This window comes from Protopterus annectens, chromosome 6.part1, assembly GCF_019279795.1.
Source record: "Protopterus annectens isolate FY-2018-M chromosome 6.part1, PAN1.0, whole genome shotgun sequence".
NCBI classification, from domain to species: domain Eukaryota; kingdom Metazoa; phylum Chordata; order Ceratodontiformes; family Protopteridae; genus Protopterus; species Protopterus annectens.
This window is the reverse complement of record NC_056738.1, coordinates 477094488-477118081: the sequence shown is the minus strand read 5'-3', so window position 1 is coordinate 477118081 and position 23594 is coordinate 477094488. Positions and strand designations below refer to the sequence as shown.

General features: G+C 37.5%; 1 protein-coding gene across 2 annotated transcripts in view; it reads right to left on the bottom strand.

The window, feature by feature from the left end:
• Positions 1-23594, bottom strand: part of COL6A2 (collagen type VI alpha 2 chain) — a 253069-nt gene that overhangs the window by 214745 nt on the left and 14730 nt on the right. For both annotated transcript variants that reach the window (XM_044075925.1, XM_044075924.1), the window contains exon 2: positions 11813-11959. In XM_044075925.1, the coding sequence (XP_043931860.1) occupies positions 11813-11951 (139 nt within the window). In that variant the 5' untranslated portion in view covers positions 11952-11959. The remainder of the gene's footprint in view (positions 1-11812; positions 11960-23594) is intronic.

Here is a 23594-nt window from a genome sequence, read left to right as displayed (position 1 = left end):
AGTCTTGGTTCAGAAGGAAAGAAAGTGCTCTGTCAAAATAACAATACAAATTTAACTAGCAAAGTCATATTGCATGTTGGCTTTTAAATCAATGAAAAAAATCCATTAATAAACTTTTACAATTGCTCAACATTCATGACTGTCATATCTGCAAGAATTAGTAGAAATTAGGAAAGTGAAACAGATCACTTCATGCCTGTGAGTACCAGTGTTCAAATGTGCTCATTCTTATCAGTTTTTGATTTTAAATGAATTTTCCCTGAGATATTCATGATATCTCATATAATTTTGTAGAGTTTTTGCTATCTGATAAAGTGGTTTGAATTCTGCTACCTTTTAAGCCACAGAAAAAGCACTGAGAGCTTAGAGTAATGTCATATGTTTTGATGTAGCAGAGCACAATGGAGTACTTGACACATGTGATGAAAGAGAGAGCAGAATGTAATCGCTACATTTCAATTGAAGTCCTTCAAAAAATGACATCTGTCATTCCATTCTAGTGTTTTTTTGCATCAAGAAAAAGTCCCCACAAACAACTTATTACAAGAGCTCCTATTACAACTGAACTACCCAAGACTTGTTTTGTATGAAAAAGGATGGGGTGTCTTTCCAACTTACAGACGGAAGATACCAGATTCAAATGACTGCAATGGGAAATCCTGAGAATATACAATGATCAATTTTCACAGCTCGAGCACTTTTAAAGGATAACTACACCTTAAATATGATATTTTTTTGCAGAGTATATTTTCTTCCTTATAGAATGATACCATTATCTTAACATATTAAAAAAGCATGGCTTTGCAGTTTCCTCCTCTGTAGCAATTTTATCATACTTAGCTTCCTCAATCCATATCTTTCTGTGATGAAATAAATCTGATTATACTTTTCTGAAAATAATTTATCCTTCTTTCTCTTACATCACTTTGTTTACTATATTTAGAAGTCTCTTGTTAAGGACAAAACACATAGCAAACGATTGTTTGTTATTCCACTCCCTCTTGCCTCACAAATCTAAGCAGATTAAAGATTCAATTTTTTATATGTATTTTTCTTACAGCTGTATTCTTTTCCTGTCCTATGACAATAAATCTATTGAGCCTTTTGTACTCTGATGACAAAGGGTGGCCATGGTTGTGCAGCGATTAGCATTGCCGCCTCACAGCAAGAGGTTCTCTGGTTCAATCCTCAGCTGGGGTGCCTTCTGTGCGGAGTCTGCATGTCCTCCCTGTGGTTGCGTGGCTTTGCTCCAGTTTCATCCCAAAGACATGCTGTAGGTGGATTGGACACTCTAAATTTGCCCTAGGCATGAGTGTGTGCCTTCTGTGGAAGGTTGGGTGCCAGGCTGACAACTCAACACCATAAAACTCCACTGCCAGTCATGAGCAGACAGGTGATCTGTTATGGCGACCCCTAACCAGGAAAAGCCAAAAGAAGTAGTCTGATGACAAAGAACTTTAGTAATCATCAGGATAAACTTCTTTAGGAAGCAGGTATTTTCAATCCAAGAAATATGATACAGTCTGAATCAAGTAAGGAAGGGATGAAGGAAAAGAGGACCTGAAACTCTCTCAAATGTTCTCTTTCGAAAACAGCTATTTTATATATATATATATATATATATATATATATATATATATATATATCTGTATATATATATCTGTATATATATATATATATATATATATATATATATATATATATATCTGTATATATATATATATATATATATATATATATATATATATCTGTATATATATATATATATATATATATATATATATATATATATACTTCTCATCATCAAAAACTCATTTTTTCAAAGGTTAGAAAGCAGACACCCACTTTCCCGAAAGTGCACTTAACTGAAAGTGCACTCTTGTGAAAGTCAGTTAACTGAATCACAGTACAACAGGGATAAGGAAATATATCCTATTCCCCACTGTACTGCGATCTCAGAGTTAGTATATGTAATTTCCAGAGGTGTGTCGAGCAAAGTAGAGTACATTTTTCAGGGGGCAAGCCACTGCATCCCCCACACCCCTGCTACTTGTATATACTAACTCCGAGATCGCACTACATATATTTCCTTATCCTCACTGTACCATGATTCAGTTAATCGTCTTTCGCAAAAGTGTACTTTCAGTTAAGTGCACTTTCGTGAAAGTGGGTGTCTGCTCTCTAATCTTTGAAAAAATTAGTTTTCTCTGATTAGCAGTAGACCCATACACACACATATATATATATATATATATATATATATATATATATATATATATATATATATATATCTACTACACATGATCAACATTTCAAAAAGCTGAAGACAATATGGCCAAGACCATTTGATTGACTTTTGAAATATCACTTATGTAAAAAAAAAAAAAAGAAAAAAAACACAACAGTCACTAAACTTCACACTAATATGCCCCCACACCCCCTGGAACTTAAATATACCAACTCCGAGATCGCATTCCATTCCGCACTGTACGGAGATGCCTGTTCCGCATGGTCGATATTTCAAAAGTCGATCATATGGTCTCGGCCATATGGTCTTTGACTTTGCTAAATGTCGACCATGTGAAGGGGACCCATATATATATGGAGCCTGAAATGTATCATCATGGAATTCATAAACAAAGACACTGGAGATCTCCAAACTCTGGACCCCACACAGTTCGGGTTTGTAAAAGGCAGATCATGTCTCCTAAACCTGATAGACTTCTTTGAAGCAGTCACCAAAGCCATAGATGAAGGTAAGGTGGTTCACACAGCCTATTTAGATCTCACCAAGGCGTTTGACACCATCCCCCACTCTGGAATTATAGATAAACTCACTAAACTAGGTATAAATCCCTATGTCACAAGATGGGTTGCCAACTGGCTTACTGACAGAACCTACACTGTGAAAGTAGCAGACCCCAAATCAGACTTCAGACCAGTGACTAGTGGAGTACCACAGGATTCAGTCCTGAGTCCTCTCCTGTTTGGTATCTACTTCTCTGAAGTACAGGCTAACACAGAAGATCTTTGGCTAACTATGCTCACAGATGACTGCAAACTAGGACCCATAATCAAAACTCCTAACGATGTGGACATCCTAAAAAAGGGCCTCACTGAGACAGATGCCTGGTGTCAAAGCCATGGCCTCAAGTTCAATGCCAAAAAGTGCATTGTCATCCCCTTTGGTAAAAACTCTGTACCCATGAACTACCACATAGACAGTAGTCTACGTAACACTGAAAGTGTGATAAGAGACCTTAGGACACAGGTGAACAGTAATCTCTCCTTTGATAATCACATCATCACAGTGGTCAAGAAATCCTTCTACGTGGCACACCTCATCACAAAAAGTTTCTCATCCAGAAAAAAAGAGGTCATTGTTCCCCTCTACTCATCACTCATTAGACCCATTATAGAGTACAACTCCCCTTTTGGTATGTACCTCACAAGACATCTACAACAACTGGAAAGGCCATAGAAATACCTCACAAAGAGGATTACTGGCCTCAAACAGATGCCCTACACAGACCGTTTCAAAAACCTCCTGCTTTGCTCCATCACATATAGCCTACTCAGAGGCGATCTCTGCCTAACATACAAAGCTATGTCAAACTCAGAGCTGTTGGACATGCTCCACTTAAATAAATCCTAATCCCTCTGAGCTACATGCTCTGGGGACCTAAACCTTGTCACCACAAAAAACAGAACATGCTGGAAGGATAGATTCCTGTCCCAGAGACTTCCTATACTCTGGAACAGACTACCTCTCTATGTCAAACAAAGCTCCTCATTAGCACTCTTCAAGAAAAATCTTGATGATTGGATGGGTAATAGGAAATTCAACCCGGGGATCACTTCTGTGGCTCTGCTTGACAGGGGCACAGGAAAATAATTTTCTTGGGTGGCGAAAGCCAGGGTACCTTTTTGGCAAGGCTTGTATAGGCCCAAGGGCCAATAGCCTAGTACCTATTTATGAACCTATGAACCTATGACTATTCAGGAGAAAGAAGCTTCAACTTAGAAATATTGATAGGCAGTTCTGGATTAAAATTTTTGTCGGTTACTCTTGACTTGATAGTTTCCATGTGGCAAGAGGATATATATAAACAAGGAAGATGGGTTACAGGGTGTACAATGAAACAGGCTAAGAGGATCATTGAATTTCAAGTACCTTAATCTCTCTGGCATAGCTGTCATGACCTCACATCGTCACAAGTAGCACTGGTTAACTGTTAGTGTTTACTGACATTGATTTACAGTTTTGTGTATTTTTGTATGTGTGAGGTAGGGTAGCAACTGCTTTTTGCAAGCTGGTAACCCATTAATTTTATATCTTCACTTCTACTGCATGTGTGAGGTGTAAATACTTGTTAAATTTTCAATTACACTTTTTTGCAGCACATGTCAGCAAGTAGATTAACGCTAAATGGCAACCACTTGAAAAGAAAGCTCTCCTTTCCTGTAGTCATTAAGTCATTATGTAAACTCATCTTAATACGCCTAAGTCATATAAACTCACACAGTAACAAATCTTCGACTGAATCTTTACTCACAACTAAAGTGAGTTAGTCAGGCCCTGCTAGCACTCCAACAAAGTCTCTTGTGGATGTAGCCACATGTTGGTCTGTATTAGTTATACCTGTCTCCATAGTTAGGAGGACTGACACTCCCCTAATCAGGCAGTGCAGAGATCGGATCTTGGTTCATAGGTTCATATGTTCATAGGTAGGTACTAGGCTATCGGCCCAAGGGTCTACGTAAGCCTAGCCAGCAAGGTTCCATAGCTTACGCCACCCAAGAAAGTTATTTTCCTGTGCCACTGTCCAGCAGAGACACAGAAGTGATCCCCGGGGTGTATTTCCTATTTCCCATCCACTCATCAAGATTTTTCTTGAAGAGTGATAATGAAGAACTTTGCTTGACATAGATGGGTAGCTTGTTCCAGAGTATAGGAAGTCTCTGGGATAGGAATCTATCCCTCCAGCATGTCCTGTTTATTGTGGTGACAAGATTTAGGTCCCTAGAGCGTGTAGCTTGGAGGGATTGGGATTTCTTTAGGTGTAGCATGTCCAACAGCTCTGGGTTTGACATAGCTTTATATGTTAGGCAGAGATCACCTCGGAGTAAGCGATATGCTATGGAGTAAAGATGGAGTTTTTTGAGGTGGTCAGTGTAGGGCATTTGTTTGAGGCCAGTAATCCTCTTTGTGAGGTACTTCTGTGGTCTTTCCAGCTACTGCAGATGTCTTGTAAGGTACATTCCAAAAGGGGCATTGTACTCTATGATGGGTCTAATGAGTGACGAGTAGAGGGGAACAATGACCTCTTTTTTCCTGGATGAGAACCCTTTTATGATGAGATGTGCCACGTAGAAGGACTTACTGACTACTGTGGTGATGTGGCTATCAAAGGAGAGACTACTGTCCACCTGGGTCCCAAGGTCTCTTATCACATATTCGGTGTTAAGTAGATTGCTGCCTATGTGGTAGTTCATGGTCAGCCATATCTTTATGTATTTTGGATGCGACCATACCTTAGATACCTTTACCACATGTATGAATATGCTATCATTTTTAGCAAATCATGACAAATTATCTTAGGTGATCTACCCTATAGGGAGAAGCAGAGTGAAATATAACCAAGATCTTACGTACCGGTGTCTGTGGTAGGTCAGACAGGTTTTGAGTAGTATCTTGTCTTTTCTGAGAATGATGATACAATTCTAAACAATAACTGATTTCCAAGTTTCCTTTCCTAGCTAGTATTACCCCAAAGTGATCCAGTGTGAGTGTAAGCTTCGTTGGAAATGATAGCTAAGCCAGTATACATTGCAAGTGATTTCCTTCAGCTCACTTTTCAAAGCACACATCTTAACTTGCAGACATTCACCACTGGAATATCCAGCTAAAAATCTGGGCATAAAAGTAGCACAAAATTTGGATGCCAATTAGCACATAACTCTTCCCAATTATAGTAGGAATCTAGGATACTACTCATATTTAAAAAAACAAAACAAAACAGAATGAAAAAATGATAGAAAAATATAACAATATTGTCAAAGAAACAGTGTAAAATTTGTAGACTTGAATGAATTGTATTACAAAATTCTACCACATAAGGTAATTTATTTTTGCTTCAGAAAAAATGAGATATAAGATGCATGTTCTCTTTCTGTAAATTATTGTTACCACTAGTATGCTGGTCATATAGTGTGTTTTTTCTGATTTGTAGACAGCTTAAAAAATCAAATGTGATGAAGGGGGAGTCAGAAAGTTGTGTTTTGGAGTAAATTAAGCCTAAAAATAGGGACATACCTCCAAAAATACTGTCATCCTGAGCAGTAGTAATTCAGGCCTGAAAACTGGAATGTTCTTCCAAAACAAGAACATACCTCCAAAATAGTGATGTTCTAAATGAGGCCTGACTATAGAAACATTCATGATAGGGACAGTTGAGTGGTCTACTTGTCAGTGCCTCCAAAGATTCTGCTACCATTATGCCTTTTTAGGAAAAGCTCATTTGATAGATCTTGAAAATAAGTAAATACTGATCCTACAGCAATGCGTCACTGCTTAATGCTAGTAATCTGAACAATAAATTGTAGGATTTGAAGGCCTTTCTGATGTCTGAGCATATTCATGCATGTACTGTTACAGAAACCTGATTTCAGTATTTTGATAGTACTTCCTCTATTAATGGGCACAGAGCTCATCACTCTAAGATGATCTGGAGGCAGCAAGAAAGTAACTTTTTTATCTGCTCGAATACAAAACTCACAAAGAAGACTTAAAGACTGAAGTCAGGCTCCTTGACATTTTGATCATATTTGATAATTGTCAATTACCACATCACTAACAACTGTAGCTGCATCCATCCATCCACAACCCCCTTTCCCATTTTTCCACATAGGGTCGGGGTGTGACTTCAACAATGAAACAGTGACACTCCTCTACAGTCAAGGTTTACACAGCTGGATGGCCAGCCCTGATGCGGTAGTTGTTCCTCACTGCACTCGCACACATACCAGCATAACATTGCTGACAAGGGATACACACAACAAATATACAGGAGCTATGGTTACCTCTTTTAATTTAGAGAGCTCAAAAATTAATTGGATTTTGAATAAAATTTGGAACATCCTAAGGGAGAATAGTAATGTACTGCAGATGGTTGGATAAAGGCCCATCATTATACACAGGAGGGGATCTGACTTAAAAAAAAACATGTTAGAAAGGAAACATAGAGCTCCAGTACTGTGTTTGAGGATGTTTAAATGTGGCAAGTGTAACATCTGCAAATATATATTAGAAGGCGATGGAATTAATATAAGAAATAGGGATTTTTTCCTGCAAGGAAAATATAATTGTGATAGTGCTGGGTGGTATATAGAGTCCACTGCCAACTTTTGGATAATTGGCTAGTCATAAAATGGCTCACAAGGGCAGTTAGCTTAGTTCTAATCTATGAACCTATGAACCTTCTGTATAGGTAAAACCAAATGTAGACTTTGGAACCCGATTGACAAACATATATATGATATAAGAAAGAAAAAAATTACCAATGCTTTATACAGATACTTTGAACAGTATAATTATCATTGTTTTAAATTCAGTGTGTTGGAAAAGATGGAAAAAATACACGGGGGGGGGGGGGGTCCTTGGTCTGTTCTATTAGAGAAAGAAGAGTTAATATATCCGATTATGTTAGACTCATATAGGTATCAGGAACTTAATGAGGGTATTAGTATAGCCCCTATTTTGAAGTTAAAATCCCTGGGTAGGTAGTGACAGAAAAGGAAAAGGACTACATGTTAAAAACATACATGTATGAAATTGTTATAGTTAAAGTGTTTTTTTAACTTGATGTGTTTTATGAAGCAAGCATACACTATCAAACTATAGATTTGTAACATATATGATGTCAGTCTTTCTTAAGTGTGATTAATATATGTATGCATTTCATTTTTTGTATGTATAATTTTAACAGTGATCACATGACTTTTTGAAGGACAAATGACTTGAGTATAGCATTTAAAGTGGGGGAGTGTATATGTATCTGAAGAAGTTTTAAAGATTTGTAAAATGAAAGCGCTACTATTATTAAAAAGTTCTTTCATTGGAAACGGTTGTATCTGAAGCTCTATCCTGCACCAGGTTCTGTTACTGCTTTTAGCTATTCCTAAGTAAATGGAGAACAGCTAGAGTGATTTCCTTGCATAAGGGAGGACCTTCCATATACCCTTCTGTTATAGACCGATAAGTTTGACTAGCCTCATATGCAAAGCCTTGGGAAGACATATCATGGAACTTAGCAATAAGATGACAGGGAACTGCTAAACATTGGACCCATTTCAGTTTGTATTCATTATGGGCAGGTCATGCTTACTCAGCCTGGTAAACCTTTATAAAAGGTTACCAAAGCAAAAGATGAAGGTGAAACAGTACACACCACATACCATGACTTGGCCAAAGCTTTTGAAATAATTCCCCACCCCAGTCATAGTAGAAAAGGCAAACAAATTGAGAATAAATCCCTACATGTCACCCACCAGATTGCCACCTGGCTCACAGACAGGACAGAGCAGATCAAAACAGGGGAAGCTACCGAAACAAAGAGACCAGTCACCAGTGGACTCACCCAGGGTTCATCCTGAGGCCTCCTCTGTTTGGCATCTACTTATCTAAAGTAAAAGCCAAAATCAAGGGCACTGGTTGACTAAGTTTGTAGATGACTACAAGCCAGGAACAGTCATTAAATTCCCAAATGACTTCACCAACCTACAGGAAAGATGGCATCAAACAAATAACTGGTTCCAAAGTCATAGACTGAAACTGAATGCCAAAAATTTCATTATAAAATCTTTTGGGAAGTCGTCTACCCCAGGAAATCTATAATTCTGACAATATGGCCAAAGATTGACCCAACTGTTTGGGATTTGGGAAGTTATGTGGAAAGTGACCTAACTGTCAACCAACATATTTCCACTTTTATAATAAAGTCCTTCTATATTGTGCAGCTTATAAACAAAGAGACAGTGTCTCTGAATCTAGAAATGTCGTTGTCTCCCTTTCTCAGCCCACATTAGGGCAATCATTGAGTATAATATCTGTCCTGGCACATGCAACAACTAGAATACCCACTGAGATATCTTACTAAAAGGATACAAGGCCTTAAACAATACTTCTCTACATGGACCAACTAAATGTTCTATTGCTATACTTAGTATCCTACCAGCTGCTAAGATTTACCATGTGTCTTGCATACAAAGTATACAGTGACCCTATACTGATGGGCCTACTGTACATCAATAAACCAAATGGCATCATAAAATCTCAGTCCAGGTATCTAAACCTCTCCTGTGACATCAACAGAATGGCTTAGAGGGACAGAGATATCTCACAGAAAAAAAACACTGCTCTATAACATACTCCACATACACATTTAAAGGTTCATTCTTATCCACATTCAAGCACAACTTGGATCTAAAGATAAGTATTAGAACATTTACCCATTAACTGCTCGTGTAGTACTAACGACAAGCAGCAGTTCATAAATGCTTTATCCCATTCATGGGTCCCCTCAAATTGTATGATCCCAGCTATTGTCATTAGTGTTAATAAATAATTATCAACCATGGGATGGCTAAGGCCAGTGTAACATCAAACTGGATAGGTTAATTGAAGTACCAAAACACAAAATGGCTAGGTTTAAAATGTAAGGACAGCTAGCCTAGTACTTTCCTATGAACCTAAGAAACTATATCATACACCAGCCACCTTCAAATTCATAATATTCCAAATTCTGCCGCATATTTATGCTTATAATGAGTTAATTTGATCTAGCTTGTGAAAATGGGGCACGTAATATAATAAATATGTTCTTCTAAGTTCTTGGTACATCATCACTGATCATAATTTCAGTATGAGAGTCACTGGTTCCATGTCAATCATGTGCAGCCTTCGTACTAAAAGCTGATGACATGCCAGCACCCAGACTTGTGTTTAGCCATTTATGAAGCATCTCTATATACTAAATGTTATGCATTGGAACAAAGCATCACTTCACTGCCTAAGTGGAGGAGCATCTTCTTTTGACGTAGAGATGATGCCAGTATTGTGAGACACTCAGCAGTATGCATGATGCTGATGACCAAAGGATTCCGCCCTTTACCATGTAAAGATTTTTAGTGAAGCTTGCAGGATACCTTATTGTTTCCCAATGCTCTTGATACATCATGTAAAGCAGCATATTCAGCCTCCTAGATGCACCACTGAACATAGGAAGACAAGAGAGGTGAGGGACCATAGATGGGAATATGTGCTGTAGTCTAATTCAGAAGAGACTTGCTACCCTGGAATTGCAACTGGGAGGCCTGTAATTATTCAATTATTTCTTATAATCTGGCCTGACACTAGCTTCAGAATGGGGAGACCTGCATGAACAGACTTAGCGGAGTGTGCATTCATGTAGGACCTGTTTGGAAAGGCCAAACAGGCTAAAATTAAGCTCTTGAAGTAGATTAACAAATTGGCTAACTGCATCTGATCTGACTGAGGAAACAGCATTTGCAGATTTTTCAAGGAACAACTCACTACAAACCAATAAGCAAGAAACAGTATCAGCTGAGGAGCTTTAAAAAGCAGCTTCCTAGCAAAGCAATGAAACCCTATATCAAAGACAGGAGAGCCATCATTTGAGCTTTCAGCTAGCACCAATGATCCTGAATATGGTAACATGTAAGAGGTAGACTTAAGTAAATATGTCTGCTGTTCAGCTGGGAGACAAGGCAATGACTTTTTTTTTTAATTATTTCTCTTGCAGATCTGGCAGTATGTTATTTGATGATGATCAAATATTTTCACTCACAAACGAGTGACCTCTGAGTGTAGGGCTGATGCATTATGGCAAACCGGGAAAGTAAACCAGGCCAGCAAGTCTGTGGCCTTGCAACTCACTCCTTTACCTTTCTACTCTTGGTCTTATAATGCACGCCACTTCACCCGTGAATCTCATTCTCACTAGTATGAGGGTCACGGGTGAAGTAAGTTAGAGGAAATAAAAGGCAACTACTCATAGCTGCTGTATTCAAATAATAACAAAAAACCTTGTACTTTTGCTAGAATCTGACTGAAACTAACTTGCTCCATTTCAAGATTTAGATCCAGGGTACAGGGAAATGAAAACATAAGAGCTCACTCTTTTTCTTTGAATGATTACAACATACATGCATTTAAAATTTTCTGAGTTTCATATTTTAGTGGTGGAATTGCAGAGCATATTCTTCTTGATAGCTACTACAAGGAGCTCTGGAGAGCGCATGTGGCAGGGATGAAATGGCAATGGGTGCTTCATCCCTTACACTGCCTCTTTACACACCTCTAGGGAGAATGGGATATACAATGAGTTGTGATTCCCATGGGAGCTGCAGTGACATTTTTCAATCTGGACATAATACATTTCATGAGAAAGATCTCATTAATCATATCTGAGTCTCACATTCTCTTAAAGTAAAACAGTTACAGTTTATGTAGAAATGAAACTTGAGTAAACCACCTGCGATTAACACAATTATTTCTGAATATTGCAACTCTCAGCTATTAGGTTAACCATTATTACCATTGTTTTTATTTTACATTATTCTTTATAGCCATATTTACAGTTTGTAATTTGTTTGTTAGTCCCTGTTAGGCTATCTGATGATACCAACATGGATCACACACAGACTAATATCATGGTTTTTATTTACGTGTTTCTTTTTGTATACAAGCAAACAAATCAATGCAATTCAAGAACATATTCATCCTACTTACCATCACATGGTGGTCGTGGTCCACGTAAATCAATATTGTTTATAGTCTCATCAAATTGGGCATCAGCAGACCTCAGTATTACCCCGAGTAGCCATAGAAAATGGGCAAGCTTAAGAATGTGTGACAATAATGCCTGCATTGTGATTTCTGTAAAAGACACATACAAGAAGAGAAATGACATTTGGAAGTTATTTGTATTAAATATCCTAAATTCAAAAATAAAGTACATTTAGAGTAACTGTTATTATTTGAATACAGCAGATATGAGTGGTTGCATTTTATTTCCTCTAACTTACTACATTGCATAAAATGTTGTGAGGCAGTGTGGTATCTGACCTTTGATGGTGCTGCTGGTGTAGGTACATCAATAAAGACATAGATATGGGACTGTAGACAAATGGACTTTCATGAGTCTGACTTTATTAAGTTTGACAAGAAAAGAAAAACATTAGAGGAGACTGCTGACAGTTTAAGAAGTAGGGCTGCTTACCAAGTAGGTATGTAAGAAGCTACCAAAAATGTGCATATAGAGGAAAGAAAACTTGGGTGGTGGTGTTTAATAATTTGGCTGCATGATGAATGTTCTGTAGCCAGAGCCATGGCATAGTGGGACAAAGCCCTGACTGCAGCCTAGGTGACCCAGTTTTGAGTAGTGGCTTGCATGACTATGACACTGGTGGGAGAGGATAGGTGTGCCCATCCTGCTGAGAGGAAGAAAAGACATGAGCTTGGAGTATATGTCACTGATTTCTTTGGGGGAAACTGGGGATACTACAGTGAAAATTTGTATAAGAGTGGGTGGGGCTTCCTGCCAATGCCAGCCCTTTGCAGACATCAGTGCCAAGTCCAGCACTGATGCACATTGCACATCCTATGTACTAGGCTATGACTGGGTGTGTGCAGGGGGGGTCTTAAAAAATAAAAAAGAGTGAATTCTCTCCTAGTAATATGACACTGCATTGATCTCCTTGCTGACTCTAATACAGAATAAATCCAGGGGAGTGTGGAAGGGTAGGAAGACCAGACAACTGAGGACAGGCACTGTGGTCAGCTGTGTGGAAGGGAAAAAAAGAATGATGTGAAAGAGAAAAATGGAAAACAGGATAATATAGCTACTGAATAATTAATGTGATACACGTAGAAAGGAGTATAATGAAGTCTGAAAACAACCAGAGGTACTAAATATGTTTACTTCTGTTTTCAAAAATATGATGTGTCCCCAAACACAAGCATCATGCAAATTACATCATTATAACTAAGATGCATATCACACTGACTTTATACATGGTAACCAGTTGTACAATATTAACTTCAATCAGATAATGTGCTAGTAAATACACTTACAAAAAATTATGTACACGGATGCAGTCCTCTTAGTATCAGTTCACTTATCACTTTTCTTCTTGTTGAATGCACACTTTATCTTGCTGCTATAAGAAGACAAATTTACTAAGAAATAAAATGTAGTCCATAAACGTGTGGCACATGGGAGTTAATCTCTGAATGAACTCCGAGATGTCCTGTGTTCATCTAGCTGTATTGCTGCTGGATGGAACAATACAGAGAGGATGTGAATGAGTGACTTATGCTGGTTCACCCATCCCGGGGGAGGAAGACGGCCTGGGTTTGCTGTAATATCAGCATTAAGAGTCAGGGAAGCTGCATGCTACAAGAAAAATACTGCTTGGTCAGGAGGTTGTTCATGTGAGGAGACCCACATGCACCCCTGAAAGCAATCTAGGCTGCTGTGGCATTGTGAGGTTAGGTCACATTCCCTAAATTGTACAATGCTGCACCAGTGTCCTCAACCTCCTCACCAACCCTGGACATGGGTCAGTTGAGCCTAGGTGAGGTTATCAAGGGTCCACTTGACCAGATGAATGAGGAGAACTGCATGAAGCTGATGGTCAGCTGTAGGGAGATAAAAAAGACCTGAAATGTACACCCTACAACAAATGGATATTTTCATACTAAATTTAACTTTATCATATACTCCTCCAGGTGAATTGCTTTCTATGATGCTGCATTCAGTTGAAACCATTAAACCAAGCAGATAATTTAATTTCTTTGCTCTCTCTACCTGCATAGCCATAGCTATCTCCAATTTTGCAAAGCCTTTAAATAATTTAGAATAGAGTTTCCTAAATTGTCCATGACATCAGAGAAAAGAGCATGATTAACGTAATAAACTCTTTTTGCACAAAAATCCTACTAGGTCATCTGTTTGATCTGGATATACATGTGTCTGCTGATGGTTATGAATATTTATAGGTATTTTATAAGGTAATCTGAAATGTGATTCACTGATGCACATATTATTTCTAAACTTCTGCAGCTCATATACTGTATGCATTATAATGTTGAATGAGTTATTCTCTCATTGTGAATGCACATAAATATCAACCTATGAAGTATTCTAAATTTGTATCTCTCTCTCACAGTTCATTGTATCGTGATGTTCATGCAGTGGACATAAAAAGTCAGGCTGGCTAAATATCTCTTCTTTGTAAATTTATGCACATGATATCTATCATTCTATATATAAATATTATAAATGGACATTTTCTATTTAACAAGCAACTTTGTGAAGGGTAGATCATGCCTGCTCAACTTGGTCGACTTCTTTGAGTCAGTCACTAAAGGTGTGGATGAAGGCAAGGTGGTTCATACAGCCTACCGTGATCTGGCCAAGGACTTTGATGCCATTCCCCACTCAGGAATCATACAAAAACTCACTAAGCTAGGCATCAACCCCTATATCACTAGGTGGGTTGCAAACTGGCTCACAGATAGAATGCACAGTGTGAAAGTAGCTGACTCCATATCAGACTGCCGACCAGTCATGAGTGGAGTCCCACAGGGTCCGGTCCTGGGTCCTCTCCTGTTTGGTATCTACTTCTCTGAAGTCCAGGCCAACACAAAGGGACTCTAACAAAGTTCACAGATGATTGCAAGTTGGGAGCTATTATTAACTCCCCAAGTGATGTTGACATCCTACAGAAAGGCCTCACTGAGACCAACGACTGGTGTTAGAACCACAGCCTTAAGCTCAGTCCCAAAAAATGTGTCATCATCCCCTTTGGGAAAAACCTGGTTCCCATGAATTACCACATCAATGATAGTCCACTGAACACAGAAGGCATTATAAGAGATCTGGGAACACAGGTTGACAGTAATCTCTCTTTTGACCACCACATTACCACTGTGGTCAGAAAGTCTTTCTATGGCACATCTCATTACTAAGGGTTTTGCATCCAGGAGGAAAGAGGTCATTGTCTCCCCCTACTCTTCCCTCATTAGGTCAATCATCGAGTACAATGCCCCATTTGGCATGTACCTCACTAGACACCTGCAACAACTGTAGAGGTTGCAAAAGTACCTCACAAAGAGGATCCTAGGCCTTATATACTTGTCCTATATGGACAGACTCAAAAAACTCCAACTATTCTCTGTCTGATATCACCTACTTAGAGACAATCTCTGCTTGACTTACAAATCCATGTCTGATCCAGCTCTGTTAGAAATGCTACATTTAAAGAAATCCCACTCCCTCCACACCACATGCTCCAGAGACCTTAACCTCATTACCACAATCAACAGAACATGCTGGAGGGACAGGTTCATAACCCAGAGACTGCCCATGCTATGTAATAGACTTCCCATACATGTCAAGCAGAGCACCTCAGTGGCCCTCTTCAAGAGAAAGCTTGATGAGTGGATGGGAAATAGAAAATTCACCCCGGGGATCACTCCAGTGGCTTTACTTGACAGAGGCACTGGGAACTAAGGTCGGGTGGCATGATGCTAGGGTAATCTTATGGTCTAGGCTTGTAAAAGCTCCACAGCGACTAGCCTAGTACACACCTATGAACCTAAGATCCTATGACTTTACCTTGTCAACTTAAATTAATGAAAATAAAAACAGGTTTGGTAGAAAGTATTTCAATTGGATGTAGAGATAAATAGGAATGGGAAATTTAGTCATAGACCTGAGCTTGTAAGGCTATTGTCAGGTCCTATTTGGAAACATTATGAAGTATGGGATGAAAGTATCCTTGGTAATGCTGTAGTTTTCCTTTATGAGTGAAGAAAAGCTTTAACTCCATTACATCTCCTAGAAGTACATGAGCTAGTAAGACTTAAGTTTAGCAACAGGTGTTCATACCATACAGGCTCCAGTAGTCAGCAATTTATATCACAGGTGCTTGAGCTAATAAGAAGTGTGAGCAAATGCAACAGCTTTTAAATCATTTTTTTAAGTGGGCAAGCCCATGTGGGAGGAAACCTCCCACAGCCCTAAACTGTTTTATTCTCACTCCAAGGTTGCAGCATCTCAGAGGAAACCTAAAATGAACTCTTACAGATAATACAGTAAAGCAGCTGTGATTTGGATAACTAAATAAATGCTTATAAGCTTACTGCTTTTAGTGAAATCTAAATTTTACTGTGTTCCTTAACAAAACTAGCAACTTGTGTGTGTTGGGGTGATAATATCAATACTGTCAGCTACAACTTCACATGCAATGTTTAGGATGCATGAAGGTGGCATTTCACCCCCCCCCCATCTCAAAAATAGCATTTTAATTATTCTGGTATGAGGGATATGACATGAACTCATGATGGTGGAGGCAGTGGGTTTTTGCCCAAGACATGTCAATCAATTACTGCAATGAAGAGAAGTTTGTCCATAGATCAACAGATAAATATGGGAATGATATCATGTGTTTCTAAGCATATATGTATTAATCATAACTGAGTTCTTGCAAATGGTTAATCTAACCTGTAGTTGTAATACAACAAGTGGTATATGGGAAAAAAGATCAGGAAATTTAAAGTGATGATATCAGAATATTTTAGAGCTATATAAATACAGCTCTTCTTCATGTCCCATTGCAAATTGTGAGAATCAGAGCATAGGGTTGATGAGTCAAGTCAAAAATATTCTATTTTGTTGAGGGAGAAACTGAAAAAAATGATTTGTAACAAAGCAGCATTGATAGTTATAAAATATAATGCACTGTTTCCTAAAGAGCAGAGTTGTAATACAGAATGGCATAATTTAATGTGAAGGTTTTTTTTTAAATAATGTTTGCATGACTAATTTGCTAATTGCTGGTAACTGAATGCTTTTATGAAGGATAACTTAACATGCTGTTACTCCTTAGAAGGCGGTCATGCTAAGGTGATAGCATAACAATAATTGTCAGTAGCACAACAGGTGGCACACTTCCTTTTGGTGCAGAAGGCTTTAGGTTCTATCCCCATGCCAGGTAGATCAATTGTTGAAAATGCAGTGTAGCATAAGGGGGATGCTGCCTCCTGCATGAGCTGTGGTTCAGATGAGACTTTAAACTGAGGTTTTATCTGTTTGAGATGGTGGTAGCTCAGTTGATGTAAAAAATCCCATGGCACCTGTAGAAAAGAGTGGGAGTCCTTTATTTGTACACAAAAATAACTCATATTTACAAAATATTTACATATTTACAAATATTTGCATATGTACAGATATATAAATATACAAATCTGTTTACACATATTCATACAGTCATGCCATTTTTCATCCCTATTAGACCCATACTCCTTTTCCATAATGTCCATCTGATTTTACTTAATATTATTGCTAAAATCCATTTACCATTAAACATAATTTCATTTCTGCTGTCATTCCATGTAACATAAAATAACTTATCTACTTTTTTAGCCTATTCTTTACTTCTATTTTATAATGTCCATATTTAACCATATCCATGTTTATTTTATCTACTTCTTTTCTTCAAAAACAATCTTTACATAGTTTCCTCATCACTTTTTTAAATCTTTTGCATTTACTAAGAAGAAATGTAAAACAATCCCAAACTGAGAAAACAAAAAAGATACCAGGTCATGTAGCGGAATGCTCTTTATTGTCACAAAATTAAGCACTTTTGTTCAATTATTAAGGACTTCTTCAGAATACCAACCATAAAATCACACCAAATTAATATGTGCACACACTCCCTCATTACAACATGACCAATTAATGACATAACCAACACAAGCCTTAAAAATCAGTACCTTTAAAACTACATTACTTGTAATAAACAGAACAACAAATACTTGCAAAAAATGTATGTAAAATCAAAACTATGTGCATATAACCAGCAATAATATGTTTTTTTTAAATAAACATAGCTTTTAACTTCAGGACACTACTAATATAAATTAGATCATTTAACCCAGGGGACACTGTTGCTTGACATTTCAACTGCCACTTCATTTCTTCAAATTCTAAAAATATATCTGAGGGTCCACCCCTGGGTCCCAATTTAACATGATCAATAATAATATGTTTAAAATGATGGGTTGAGTTATTTTTGGTATGCTTAAACAAGGCATTTTTTTCATCTCTCTTGTTAATGCTGTATTGATATTGTTATATCCTTTCTCTAAAAGCTCTTATTGTCTTTCCACCACAGAACTCTTCACATTCCTGGCACTTCTCAATGTAAATAACCCCCTTACTGTCACAATGGTATTTACGTGGAAGTTTAATAGTCCCATATTGGTCCAGGACAATACTAGCTCCTTCTAACACATATTTGCACTGCCTACAATGTCCACATCTAATAATACTTCTATCCATTGTTTCCTTAATTGGTCTCTCTATAAGGGTTTTAAAGTATGTATCTTTTTTGTAAACTACAATTGTTTTTTTTTTCTTCAGCTTTCATTAAGTTCTCCTGATCAATTGCAAACATGTTCCAGTTCTTAAAAATGATTGACCTAATCTGGTCAAAATGCAAGTTAAAGAGTAAAACCAAAGCCCTGTTGCATGAAGTGGAATTTTCTTCTCTCAAATCCCAGTTTTCATTCATCCTTTGATCATTGGACCCATTGACCATGCCTAAAAAGGGGGTAAAAAACTCTTCTCTTCTTTTAATTGACACTTCATTAACAATATTGTGGACAAAACCAATAGGGTACCATCTATGCAGCAACATATCCATAAGCTTACCACATTCATCCTCAAACAGTTGGTCATTGCTTACCATATGAGCCAATCTGACATGTTGCCCCTTCACCAGTGCTTTCTTCTGATGAAGGGGGTGCCAACTGTTGAAGTGTAACAAGCTGTTAGAATAGGTAGGATTCCTATACAGAGTGGAAACAAATTTCTTAAGACCCTTGTCCTTGATGATCCTTACATCTAGATAATTGATGGTCTCAACATCTAAATTCACAGTGAAGTCCAGAAAGTCAGTAGAATTACTTATGAAATGAAAAACTTCCTCAAACTTCTCTTTTGTATTTTTCCAAAAGATGACAATGTCATTCAGGAATCTGCCATAAAGGCACCAACAATTAGAGAATCTCAAAGGAAAGATCACTGATCAGTAGGCCAAGACTATATTGGCAAAAATGGGGGCAAACGCTGCCCTCATTGTTACCCCACTCTTCTGTCTGAACAACTGATGTTCAAGTAGAATAAAGTTGTTTTGAAAAATACATTCCATTAAGGACCTTAAAATTAAAATTCCAGAATGGCTCAAATGTGTATATTGGCATAAAAAACTATAAAACCATTCTAGCCCTGTCTCATGTGGAATAACAGAGAACAGGTCCTTAATGTCTATTGTTATGAATATCAATTCCTTATCTGTTATCTTAGACAAAAATATCCCACGAGTCTTTGAATATGAAGGAATGTCTCCCTAAGACCTCTTTGACATGAAAGTCTACATACTTGGCTAAGAGGAAGGTTTTAGATGCCTTTGCTTCAATTATCAGACAAAATGTTATGAATCTTGGGAATACTGAAGATGGTAGGGTTTCTTGGGTATGTGACTTGAAGAAAATTAAATTCACCCTCATCAATTTTCCCATTCATTAAAAGATTTTCCAATAATAAATCGACTCAATGATATGCTATGTTCATTTCGTTGACCAAAACTTCTTCATAGGCATCTGAGGATAATAGTGTTCTCACTCTATCCCAGATGAACCCCCTACTGCTGGAAGCTAGCAGTATTTTGCATATACCTTTGAAGAAAAGACATAGAGATCAGATCTTTGACAGATGCTTAAAGTCATAAAACAATTACATCCCTCCACATCTCAAGCCTAGTAATTATTTCTCCTTAAAAACAACACAGATACATACTTAAGCTCAGTCCTTCTTTTTCATATACCTCTATCTGTATAGCTATATGGTCTGAAAAAAAAATGTCTTTGTTTTCCCTTTTTTGCAATATGTTTAAGCTATCTGATACTAAGAAATCTTCAATTTCCATTTTAATTTCTCCTCTTCTGTAAGTCCAGTGCTTATCCCATATGTATAACTTTCCACTTTTCATTATCTGATGTACCATTTTAACATTATTGCTATTTTTCTTTCCTATTCTTAAATTGCAATTAAAGTCTCCCAATAATATAATAGCCATATTAACACCTACATCATTTATTTTTTTAAAACATTATTTCTCTTTCTTTCTTTGTAACTATGCATAAATGCAATAATTCTATTCTTCTTCTTTCGGCTGCTCCCGTTAACCTTAGTTTTCCATCTTAAGTCTAATATCATTATTTTTCCTAATTCAACTATTGCAAAGTCTAAGATTTTAATATGTTCTTTATATAATATACCTATTCCTGAACATACATCCTTTCCCATATTCCAAATAATCATTCCACCCCATAGAACTTCAGTTTGCAATCTTTCTTCTTCTGTCAGTATGCTAGTATGTTTTAATACGATAATATGCATGTCCATTAAAGCACACCATTCTAAAATACCTATTCTTCCTCTTCTGATATTCTTCATACTATTCACATTTAAAGAGACTCTTCAGCTTTTAAATGATATTGATGCTCCTATCCCAGCCTTTACCTTTTTAATTCTCTTTCACAAGAATGCTTCCATTTTCTTTTCTTCTCTTTTCCCAATAACGATTACAATTTATTTTCCTCTCTTTTCCCTTTCCCTATGGTATTGTTCTTTACATTCACTACTTGCCAATTTATGTATTCTTCTTCACTCATACTGGGTACCTCTTCTTCCCCTTCTCTATCCCCATTATTACATCTTTGTTTTTTAACTGTTTTTCTTGTTCCTTTTCTATATTTTTATCATGTACTGAACCTTGTATACCTTCTTTTTTACAATGTCTACATTTTCTTCACAATCTACCCATGTTCCACATTTTTTCGCATTTCATATCACATTTTTTTGCTTCATGCCCTGTTTTGCACAAATAAAATATTTTCATTTATCACATTCACTAATGAAGTGATTAGTTTTTCCACAAAAAAGCATGTTTTAGGTTGCCCTCTCTATTTAACAAATCCTCTATTATCATTCACATTAATCACAGTAGGAATATGCAAAACATTATCACACTGCACTTTCAAAATAATCCCACATTCCCAACCCCCAGACCAGAAACCTCTTTCACCATATATTTTTGTTGTGTCCATCACATCTTTGTATATTGTTTTTAAATGTCCTTTTAGTTCATCTTTTTCAACTTCCATTCTAAATTGTATCATAACTTGTTTTGTCTCTCTGTGAAATGCCTGTATTACATATTCAGTCCAAGGATTACAGATCTTTTTTTCATATTTTTCTAAGAAATTTTCCATATACTGTTCTGATTCAAACATATATTACAGTATGTTTCTTTATTGATAAGAATAAAAGCTCTTACCTACTTGGGTGCAACACCCAGTGGTGCAACTATAGTGTTCCATGCTTCATACCTGTCCAGTCCTGTTTCTTTCTTAATGCTTATTCTTATTACATATTTCTTCTTTATTTCTTTCATCCCTTCACTTCTTCCTTCTCCATCTTTTACTGTCTATACAATTTCCTTTTTGTTTTGTGTTCTACAACTTCTGCTTCTTCTATTTTCTCCATGATTTTGCCCCATGATACTGCCAGTTTGCTCTCCAGTTCATTTTGTTCGATCATTTATTTTAAGTAAACATCCTGTAACCCTTCAGATTGAAGTGTTGTAAAAATGCATTCCTATTGATTGTCTTCTTCGATCTCAAATAGCTTTTCCTGAAATAGGACTTCCAAATCTGGAACTGCGCTACCGATTTTATTTAATACTCCATTCTTCTCTGATATCAACAATTTCTCCATTTCTTTTGTTTCATTTTAGTTACCTTTCATGTAAAGCCTCAGCCATCTCCATGCTTGTTTTCTCCTTCCCCATACTTAGATTTTGATTACTTGCACTTGCCATACTTCCTCCTGTTTCTCCATACTGCCTACACATCTGGAACAGAAACAAGATGGAGGACGTGTCTCCATCAGCAGCATCCCCATACACTAATGAGTAGGCAAAGTTACCTGATGCCCTGGCCAAATTTCCCCTACTAATACCACTTCAGGTCTCCCTTGAAAAGTGGCTACTAGCCTTGTGAGACTAACCCAGTCAACAAAGGATAAATAAATAAAAATAAAGTTAAGGGGTCTGAATTCTATTTTTTGGTAATAATAGTAATAGTAGTCATTATTCATTGTTCAATTAATGTCAGTTTGCAGCACAATAATGTATAGTTGACCAGAATACTTGGTTTGTCATTTCTGTAGAAAGAAAGACAAAATGGATGTATCAAGATGGACCTAGCAGATTTTAGCTTCTTAAAATTTAGTTTGAAATATACTTATTTAAAATTGGACTTGTTTGACTACTTGCAAGAAAATAAACATCCAGACCTTCATAGTGTACACTAAAATACATTTCACAGAATGCAGTTATGTTGGTGGCAGGGAACTGAACATATATTTTGTTATCTATCACAAGGGGGAGTCTGAGATGGCTGTGATGCGCGCCCTCTCAGTCATTCACCACTCAAGTAAATAAACTGACATATAACTTTGATCCATCTGACCTATAGGGTGTATCCAGAGTGTCAGCAGAGGACTTGCAGCCAGAGGAATGTTGGAAGCCCTGGCACACAGAGGCAATGAAGGCACCTAGGTGTTGGTCCAACATGCCAGTCAGTAAATGCAAGAATTACACACTGATGTATGTTATCACATAGGCTGGGAGCACATGGTACATCTCTGCCATGGCAGTGGTAGCATCTGTTTGTGCTTAGGTAACTGTTATCCACATCTGCTCTGTAATGCCCATTGTGCCACCCGGTTTGGGCAATAAATGGATAGTCATGGCTTTGATAGATACTATTCCAATGCCCCTGACTACTGTCCCCACACTTTGTCGTGGCACCACTGCTCAATGGGGAGTGTTAATAGTGGAAGAGGATGCTCCCTGTGTAGGAATGGCAGGCATGATTAGTCCTTCCATGTCTATCAGACAGGTGGGTGCAGGTGCCACATGTAACAGATCTGTCTCACTGGATCTGGGTGTTAGCATGTCCCCTACAGTCACTGTTGCCAAAAGTAGTACTGGGCACTCACTCTGTGCTAGAATGATGCAACACAGGTACTGGGTACACCACCTTTCTCAAAAGATCTTAAGGTGGCCACTTAATTTGTTTGTTTTTCTTTATTTTTCTGTCCAGCTGTAATGGATCTTGCATTCACACTTGCTGCCATTCATGGACAGTGACACTACTCTACAGACTGACAACTCATTATTTGAAATGTACTCCTTCACCTTGAGGTGTACATAGTTGTATAGTACATTTGTGTCTAGCCTGTATATCACTTCTGCTTTGTCATTGCATAGTTAACTGCAGCTTGCTGTACCATGGCCTGTACTGCTAGCAAACATAGTGCACATTATCACCATCACCTCCTCACCTCCATTTTTTTTCTTCTTTCTTATTT